At 49.2% G+C, this 9,464-nt stretch overlaps 1 protein-coding gene across 1 annotated transcript in view; it reads left to right on the top strand.

Moving 5' to 3' along the window:
• The first annotated feature begins 2,690 nt into the window (after positions 1 to 2,690).
• The window catches only part of KCND3 (potassium voltage-gated channel subfamily D member 3), an 83,966-nt gene continuing 77,192 nt past the window's right edge, over positions 2,691 to 9,464 (top strand). Inside the window, exon 1 of the mRNA XM_031064188.1 lies at positions 2,691 to 3,865. Within this exon, the coding sequence (XP_030920048.1) occupies positions 2,757 to 3,865 (1,109 nt within the window). The 5' untranslated portion in view covers positions 2,691 to 2,756. The remainder of the gene's footprint in view (positions 3,866 to 9,464) is intronic.

The raw sequence follows: 9,464 nt of genomic DNA, 5'->3' as shown, positions 1-9,464 counted from the left end.
GCCAGGTTTTCCTCCTGAGCTGTCCTGACCCAGGCTGGGTCAGGATTTGGCTGTCAGGGCTTTTTTGGGGTTTTTTTGGGGTGCTCTGGAGCGGCTGCAGCAGAGCCAGCGCTGCTCAGGAGGGACCCAGCGGGGTCAGGAGTGCAGGACAGGGCACAGGGGGCTCCTGCTCAGCCTTTTCTCCCAAATTTCCTTGGCTGTTTTGTTGTCCCCATAGTTATCTAAAGAAAACAGATTATTTTCTCTGCAGTTACTTTTTTAAATCAGGAGGCAAATGATTCTATTTTGTGTACCAGGTCTTCTAAATGTCATCAGCAGGGTGCCGGTCTGCTGTGAACCAGTTCCTTTGAAATTACATGCAGAAATTATAGTAATTAAAATTAGAAATATGGATATAGCTAAATATATGCTGGTTAGAATTAGAGTGTGTCTGTTTTCTATGAGAGCTCCAGACACTGTCAACAGTACATTAGATTTTGAGTCCAGCCAATTGCTTTCCAGCCTAAACAGACTGGTTGGCAGTTACCAAAACCCAGGCAGGCAAAAAAGGGGGATTCTTTCTACATTCTGGAATTCTACATTCTAGATAAACTGGTTGCTTCATCTTTTTTTGACTCAGGTTAGTTTGTGCAGGTCAGAATTATAAATCCAGTCCCTTCTTTCTCTCCCAATTTTCTTTCACTTCCTTGAGGGAGTGGTAGAGTTCCAAGGACTCGTGGACAAGAAAAAGCAGAACCTCTGCAACAGGGGATTTCACTTCTCACTCGTGGTCCTTCAGATAATTTACAGCTGGAAAAGACTCCTCTTGTCCTCTTGTGTGTATTTTGAGGATCAGATGGGGCAGATTCAGTACCTCTGAGAATGAAGTTGCGTGCGCTCTGTTGTTCCAGCTGCACCTCTTGGACCCAGAGAAACGGGAGCTGAACTTCCACAGAAGAATTCCCCTTTCTTTCTCTTTTGCTTTAATCTCCTGTCCGTTTCATAGCTGAGGTATTTATAGCTTCCCCACATATACTGCCAGCATGGAAGGACCCATTTTATCTTTCAAAAATTGATTTAAAAATGTGTAAGTCACTTATGAGTTACCAGTGCTTTATTGGAACAATTATATGTGAAGTATTTATAGTGCCTCAGCAGCTAATGTAGGTAACCTGGAATCCACAACCAAAGTTATGAAAGTACAGAAGAGATTTCTAATGTGGTTCCCCTGAGAAATCAGGGGAGATGAGGATCCAGTGTGCTGAAACTGGTCAGGTCACCAGTCAGTCCTGGAGAAGGACGCTGGTGATGGTGCTAGGTGAAATTAAAACACAGAGAAGACAGTTTGCCAGCAGGGAAAGCAGGAACAAGGTGCCTTTTCTTGGTTTCTCGAGTATTTGCCTGTATATGTTTGGTGATTAATGGATGAAATAATCCTTATTTTGCTGCCTCCTGTTCTTAAGTGTTCCATGAAAGTGACAAGATCCACCGGTGGTGGTAGAAGGGTGCAGTGTGAGCCCCTGGAGATGCCCTTTCAGCTGGCAGAGAAGGCTCCCAGTGCTGGGCTCTGCCTCTGCTCCCCAGGGCAGCCAGGCTCATTCACCCAGTAAATTCCCTCTCTGGGGGGACAGAAAAAGTGGTGGTGCTTTGTACCACTGAGCAGCTCTTCGGAGGGAAATCCTGTGAGATGTTTGCTCCAGTGCCGTGCAGATAAGCAAAGTGTCTCCTTGGGATGAGCAGCACTGTGGGTTATTATATGTTCTGTAATTACCAAAGCTCTTCAGCAGCAGCAAGATGCTCGCACGAGGGATCTCAATTGTCCTTTAGACAGTAAAATTGCATAGGAAGATGCTCCACATTAAGGTGATGAATGTTAATTTGCCCTGAAGAGGGAGAGCATTTCTGTGTGCACTTCAGGCATTTTCACCACAGACTCATTCCATCATTTTTTATTCAGTATTTTGATGGCCCATTGGAATCAATAATGCTGCAGCCTTACTGGCTGGAATGGCAGCTTTCATGTAAGTTAAAAACTTTAGAGTAAAACTGCCTACAAAGATACAATTAGGGTTTGAGGGCCTGAGTCATTGGAATCAATGGAATTTCCATTGATAAACTGATTTTTGATAGGGCTCCTAATGCATTTTATATGATAATGGCACCTTTCTTCAGATAATTTCATGGCAGAATTAGAAAAGCACTAGGGAAGTGGAAGTAAAAGCAAGTTAAAACAAAAGGTAAAGACTGTAAGAACTCTGACCAAAGATCAAGCAGATAAAAAAATTCATGGCTAGAAATGGAAATGCAGTTAAGCCCAGTTGTGGGCTCTCATGGTGTATGATTCCACTGCAGGCTGATTCCACTGGAGTTCCCAGCTCTTTCTTGACAGCTGTAGTTAAACTGATGAGCACAGGAGGCTTACACCTGGGGAATTATGGATTAGTCTTGTTTGTGAGGAAGCAAATATAAATTACTGTGTTTATGCTACTTTTAAAATGCTTTTAATGAGGAATCATTTGCTATTCAAAGTTTCAGTCTATAATAATGCCATAACCCCGCTGAGCTGATTATCATGTGCCTTGTTCAACATCATCCTCCACCAGTGGCTGGAAGCTCTGGTGTCTGTGCTGGTCCTGGGCTCTCCCACCCATCGGGGCAGGGCGTGACTGTGTGCTGTGTTCTCTTCTCTTCTGTGTTCCAGATGGAACTGGTCTGACCCCCAGCAGCTCCCAGCAGCCTCCCCAGCCCCACCTGCACTAACCCGGCCCGGGCTCACCATGGCAGCAGGGGTGGCAGCGTGGCTGCCCTTCGCCAGGGCGGCTGCCATAGGATGGATGCCAGTGGCCAACTGCCCCATGCCGCTGGCTCCCACGGAGAAGAACAAGAGGCAGGATGAGCTGATCATCCTCAACGTGAGCGGCAGGCGCTTCCAGACCTGGAGGACTACACTGGAGAGGTACCCGGACACTCTCCTGGGCAGCACGGAGAAGGAGTTCTTCTTCAACGAAGACACCAAGGAGTACTTCTTTGACCGGGACCCCGAGGTCTTCAGGTGCATCCTCAATTTTTACAGAACTGGCAAGCTGCACTACCCCAGGTACGAGTGTATCTCTGCCTACGACGAAGAGCTGGCCTTCTACGGGATCCTGCCCGAGATCATCGGGGACTGCTGCTACGAAGAGTACAAGGACAGGAAGCGGGAGAACGCCGAGCGCCTGATGGACGACAACGACTCGGAGAACAACCAGGAGGGCTCCATGCCCTCGCTGAGCTTCCGGCAGACCATGTGGCGCGCCTTCGAGAACCCCCACACCAGCACCTTAGCCTTAGTCTTTTACTACGTCACCGGGTTCTTCATCGCCGTCTCGGTGATCACCAACGTGGTGGAGACCGTGCCCTGCGGCTCCGTGCCGGGGAGCAAGGAGCTGCCCTGCGGGGAGCGCTACGCCGTGGCCTTCTTCTGCCTGGACACGGCATGCGTGATGATCTTCACCGTCGAGTACTTGCTGCGGCTGTTCGCGGCGCCCAGCCGCTACCGCTTCATCCGCAGCGTCATGAGCATCATCGACGTGGTGGCCATCATGCCCTACTACATCGGCCTGGTGATGACCAACAACGAGGACGTCAGCGGGGCCTTCGTCACGCTGAGGGTTTTCAGGGTTTTCAGGATTTTCAAGTTCTCCCGCCATTCCCAAGGCCTGAGAATCTTGGGCTACACTTTGAAGAGCTGTGCCTCCGAGCTTGGCTTTCTCCTCTTTTCCCTCACTATGGCAATCATCATCTTTGCAACTGTGATGTTTTATGCGGAGAAAGGGTCCTCGGCGAGCAAATTCACCAGTATTCCTGCTTCCTTTTGGTACACTATTGTAACCATGACAACGCTGGGGTGAGTATTACTTTTCCTTTTCCTGAGCAGCAGGCAAGCGTGTACGGGGAGCTTGACTTCAGCTCCTCCTCAGCGTTTTCCTGGGTGCATGTTCGAGAAGGGGCTGGAAGTGTTCAGGGCTTGATTATTCTTTGCCTTACAACTTCTGCAGTTTGCGTGCGGTTGTGTAAACCAGAAAAAGCTCTCACACCCACTTGACAAATGCTCGGCACCACGGTAAATGAGTGCAGGAGGAGCAGAGTGGTGGAGTAGCAGGATCTGATTCATCCCTGCAGGAGGGAGAAGCTGACCCGAGTGCAGGGGCTGGAGAGGAGCTCTGCTCTCCCTGACCCTGGCTCCAGCCATGCGTCTCACACAAAGCTGCTGATGGGTCTCTCGTGTCTCCTTGCAATATCAGTCCTTGTTTCTCCCCTTGACTTGCCAGGAAGTACAGATTGGCTGAATTCAAGTGGATGTTGTGGGTCATTGTACTGGAATACTCAGTGATGGCCAGGATGTGATCTGGTTTTTACTCAGCTGAGCAGGACAGGAGCCTCTTGTCTGTGCTTAGCTGTGAGTCTGAGAACCGAGCGTGCTGTGGAGGCTGCAGTGGAATTTCAAACATTCCCATGGACAGGTACAAAGATAATGAAATCAAAGCAAGGGCAATGTAGCCTGGAGGGATCTTCCCCCCCTTGTATTTCATTTCTGTCTCACAGATGTTGTGACTGAGATTATAGATTTGTGCTTCTGCTGCTCTGAACTAAAACCCCTGGGAGCCGAATGGCCAAACCCTCACCCTGACAAGGTTGTGCAGAGGAAAGTGGGCATTGCAGGCTGCTGCTTGGGGCACACACAGAACCAGGGTCAAGGGCAGTCTCCTCATCCCACACAGCACAACAGCACAGGAAATCTACAGTGACTTTGCAAAGACTTTTCCCACTGGAGAGTTCACACGGTTTAATACTCAGATGTAGACAATTCTCCTCCTTGTAATACAGGGACCACTTTTTCTCTAAACTGCTTTTGATTTTAAACACTTCTCTGTGCCTATTATACATGAACAGGCTCACAGTAGCACTTTTCAATTATTAAAATCATAATTCAGCTGTCAGAAAGGCGCCGAATCTGGGCATATGACAACTGAAAGTCTGAATTTCTTCATTAAGTGCAAGTGTAGAACCTGTTTGTCATAGTCACCTAAAGATCTCTTATCCTTCCTTTTTAATAACGAAGCAAAGTTTGCAGGTTTATGGCAAAAGCTGTTCCTTCCCCTGGGGAAGGTAAAACTTAGAAACCAAAGCTGGGCTTTGCATCCCAGCCCTGCCCAGCTCAGCTTTATGGATATAATATTTCCAGATCCCCTTTAACAATGATCACACCATCCTGGCACAGACACAGCCTGCACACCCATTCCCACTCGTGCTGTTCTACATCTTTGTGACAGGAGCCCTGGGTCAGGGGCTGGCCTGGCTGGCCTGGGAAGGGCCCCAGGACGTGCAGAATGTTCTGGAGAGCAGCTGGGGCTCTGCACCCCCAGGGCTGGGCTGGCTTTGGGTCCCTTCCCTCCCTTTCTGAGCACAGGGACGAGCCCAGCGCTCCCAGGGACCTCAGAGCGTTCTCAATTTGTTGTAATCACAGAAATCACAGAGGAACAAGTGCTGGAAATGAGCTGACATGGATTTAAGAAATTAAACATTTAAACATGGCTTTGTAAGGGTTCACTGGGAAGGGACCTAGAAAATGCTGTAAAGTCTGAAATCTGAGGCTTCTGGTGTTACTGATTTGGGACCTTCAGGCTGTTTCCACCTTCCTGACTCCCCCTGTGTGGGATGGGGGTTCACCCTCCAGGGCTAACCCCCCTGGCCCCCTTCATGTCCCCAAAAATCCATCCAGTTCTGACAAACCGACACTGTCAGACAATATTTCATATACATCTCTCCTCAGAAGTCTTTTCAATCTGTTTGGAAGGATCTTGTTGCTAATGAGAGTCCTGGCAATTCCTCCTGCAGAGAATGCAGCCAAGGTCTCCAACGTGCTCCCAGCCCATCAGCCCTGCCCTCCTCAGTGCTGGCCACTGCACTGCTTGCTCTGAGCAGCACTCAGAGCTTTTATCCAGATCTTAAATATTCCCTGCCTTTTGCCCTTAATAATTCAGCCAGCATTTAAAGCAAGAAACTATGAAGCACAACAGTTTTTAACTCAAGTTTTATATATATATATATATAAAACTTGTTTTCACCACCAATACATTTAAGCCCAGATAAGTGCAGCTTTCCCTGAGGCTGGAATCCCACCACTGCTGGGACAGAGTGCCTCAGAGGAGTCATCTGGAAGGTGCAGGATAACTTTTCCCCTGTTACTAGGATGGGCTCCATTTGTGTGAAACCAAGGTTTACTAACAACAAACAAACAAACAAACAAAGCCAACAGCAGGAGACCATTAACCCTCCACTGTCCTGTGCATCAGCTGCTCTCCCAGACTCCCAAGTACCTTTGGGATACAATCACATTTCCAGACTGACCCATAAATAAAATGCAATAAAAATGAATTTCTTCCTGAAGGTGAAGCCCAGCATCAATAAATAAGCACTGGTTTTGGTGGGGTTACCATGCAAATCAGTTTAGAGAAATTCAGGATGCCTTGCAGGCTCCTTAGGCAGTTAACAGCCCAGGGAGACAGGTACAGCAGCTTTTCTGGAGTGGGAAACAAAGCAAAGGAATTAAATTATCCTGACCCTGCATCTCCCATCCCTCTGTTGTGCTCATCAGCCCTGCTTTAACAGAGGCTGTTTTTAATTCAACACAATTTAAATTTTGCTCAGGAGGCTTTATAATGAAAGCATTATTCTTGGGTGCATCTTAAATCAATCTGAATTACTGAAACAACTACTCAGAATTAATTCAAAATCAGCTCTCCAATTCATGCAGAAACATTTTTCTCAAGAGGCCAGCAGCTCCCCATCTCCCCTCTGGTCCCTGGGCTCTGCCTGTGCCAGCCCCGTCCTGTGTGCTGCAGGGGCTGGGACCCTGCCCCAGCTCAGGAGTGCAGGAGCTGCCAGGAGCAGCAGTGCCAGCCCAGCCCAGCACCACGTCCTTGTCCTGGCTTTTGGCTAATTCCGTGTGCAGTGGGCTCACATCTCTGCAGAAATGTGTGAATTAGAGTGAGTTTGGCTCCCTCGGTGCAGGGCATTGGTTTTCACGGAATCACAGAACGGGTGGGGTGGGGTGGGAAGGGACCTTAAACCCAGCTCATTCCAACCCCTGCCACGGGCAGGGGCACTTCCCAGCAGCCCAGGCTGCTCCAGCCCCACCCCATATTCAGTTTTATTCACTTTTAGGGGAAGCCTCAGGTTCTGCTGCTTCCCCTCATGTGCAGCACAAACTCAAAACCTCTGTCCCCCCACTAAACCCCACGCCAGTTTTGCCCAGAGAAAGTGTTTTTCCAAGCTTTTTACAGCTGTTTTCATTTAATCTGACAGCAGCAGTATGTTTCAGACTCCTAGGCAGTGTCCATGACCTGCAGCAGAGGCATCAAATTGTAGCTGTGAAAACCTGAGTGCCACAGAAATCCTCCTGCAGCCCCACGGGCACGGCAGCCAGGCTGGGCGGGAGCAGAGTGCTGGGATGGGAGGGTTGGAAGGGACCTCAGAGCCCCTCCAGAGCCATGGCAGGGACACCTCCCACTGTCCCAATGCTCCCAGCCCTGTCCAGCCTGGCCTTGGGCACTGCAGGGATCCAGGGGCAGCCACAGCTGCTCTGTGCCTTGTGCCACCCTCACAAGGAACAATTCCCAATTCCCAATATCCCATCCATCCTGTCCTCTGGCACTGGGGAGCCTTTTCCCCTTGCCCTGGCAGTCCATGCTCATGTCAATTTGTCGTACTTAGTGCAATAGAACATAAATTGTCCTACATTTCAATTTCAGCTGGTTTAAAGGCGCTCTCTTGGAGCTCCTTCAGGCACTGGAAGGTGCTGTAAGGAGGGAATATTCCTGGAGGGAATTGTCACTGGGACCTTTGGGCCATTTTTGCCCTGAGAGCAGCAGTGCCCCAGCGAGAGGAGCAGGGGCTGGTGCTGGGCTTGGTTCTCCTGAGGGATGCTCTGAGCAGTTTCCCTTGCCCAGAGAGGCTGAGCTCCCTCAGCCCGAGGGTGCTCTGGGGAGAAGCTCTCTGGCTGCCTGTCACCCTCACCATTTGCACAACCATAATGGCCTGGAGAGCACTCTGCCCCTTTCAGGGCTGGCTGCTCTGCTCAATGGCTCTGACAGACACAGCTCAGTGCACTTGGACAACACAGGCCCGTCTGCAGAATTCATTTAAGGAACCAGGTTAACACAGCAAAGTCGATAAAACAGCCCTGCTGGCCTGCTTATGTCAACAGCCTGATTGGAAGGGCTGCAATTTCTTAGAGGGTGTATTAGCTGAGTGTGTAGGGAGCAGGGGTTGGGGATAGGGTCTGGTCTGGGTTGTCTTGGCTCAGCTCTGCCTCTGCCAATGTGGATCAGAGGGAAACGAGAGAACGGGCGCCCGAAAGGACATCAGTGTCTGTTCTGCTAGAAAAGCCCTTATTTCTGGGGTTTTCTCTCTTTATTGGTGTTCAGCCACGGCCAGGAGAGGGGGTGGAGGGTGAGCAGGGCTGTGGCACGTGGGGGCCGTGGTGGCAGAGCCCCGAGCACGCCGGAGCAGCGCTGATCTCTGCACTGCAAAGGGATCAGCCGGAGCACTGGGGCTGATCTCGGCACAGCCAAGCACTGGGGCTGATAGTAACCTTCATTCACCCTCCTCATGCACACCAAGAGCAGTTTGCAAAGCAAGGAAAATAATAACTCATCTCTGGAGTGCTGCCATTGGCGGCTCCTCAGGGAAGATTGCTGTTTGGGCCAGGAGTCACGCCGTGCGTGTCAGGACTTTGGGAGCTGCCATTAAACTGAACCAGGATGAACTTCCCGATAGAAACACCACTTTGCGTATTTAACATCACCAATGGGAGGGTGGATGGGGTGTGGGGAGTTTCCTTTGTGAAGGAAGGAAGGAATTTCATCGCTCTCACCATTTCCCACACAGCCAACCACTCCTCATGTCCACGGGCCAAAGAGCTGCTTGAATGTAATACACAGAAAGTCCAATCAAGCCCTGAGCTGATGGAGCTACACAAAGAGGCCATTTCCTTGAGCTTTCATTCTCTTCACTGCAGCTTCATCTCATACAAAACCTGTATCAGTTTTCTTCTCCTAATGGATTTACAGATATTGTGTGCAAAATGTCTTTGTGTCAGAAACTACAGATGGAACCTTTTCCCTTCACTATCTTGGTATAAATCTCAGGCAAGCATTTCATTTTTGAGCTATTTGCACTCACCAACACCCCAGAAGTATTAAAATACCTTTATTCATTCTTAGAGCAAGTGGAATTCACTGGATTTTTTTTTCCTCTCTTAAAAAAAATTATCCATCCTCATGCTTTCTGTGGCTTTGGATATTTGTAACAGTTGCACGTATGTGCAAACGCACCATTTTTAACGTGCAAGACAAAATAACTTGCCTTTAGGGTAACTCATTGTGTGAGAAGTGAATTATTTTGAATAAGGCTAAGAAATGGTGCTGACTAAAATTGTAACG

This window comes from Geospiza fortis, unplaced genomic scaffold, assembly GCF_000277835.1.
Source record: "Geospiza fortis unplaced genomic scaffold, GeoFor_1.0 scaffold601, whole genome shotgun sequence".
Classification (NCBI taxonomy): domain Eukaryota; kingdom Metazoa; phylum Chordata; class Aves; order Passeriformes; family Thraupidae; genus Geospiza; species Geospiza fortis.
This window is presented reverse-complemented; position numbering and strand designations above follow the sequence as displayed.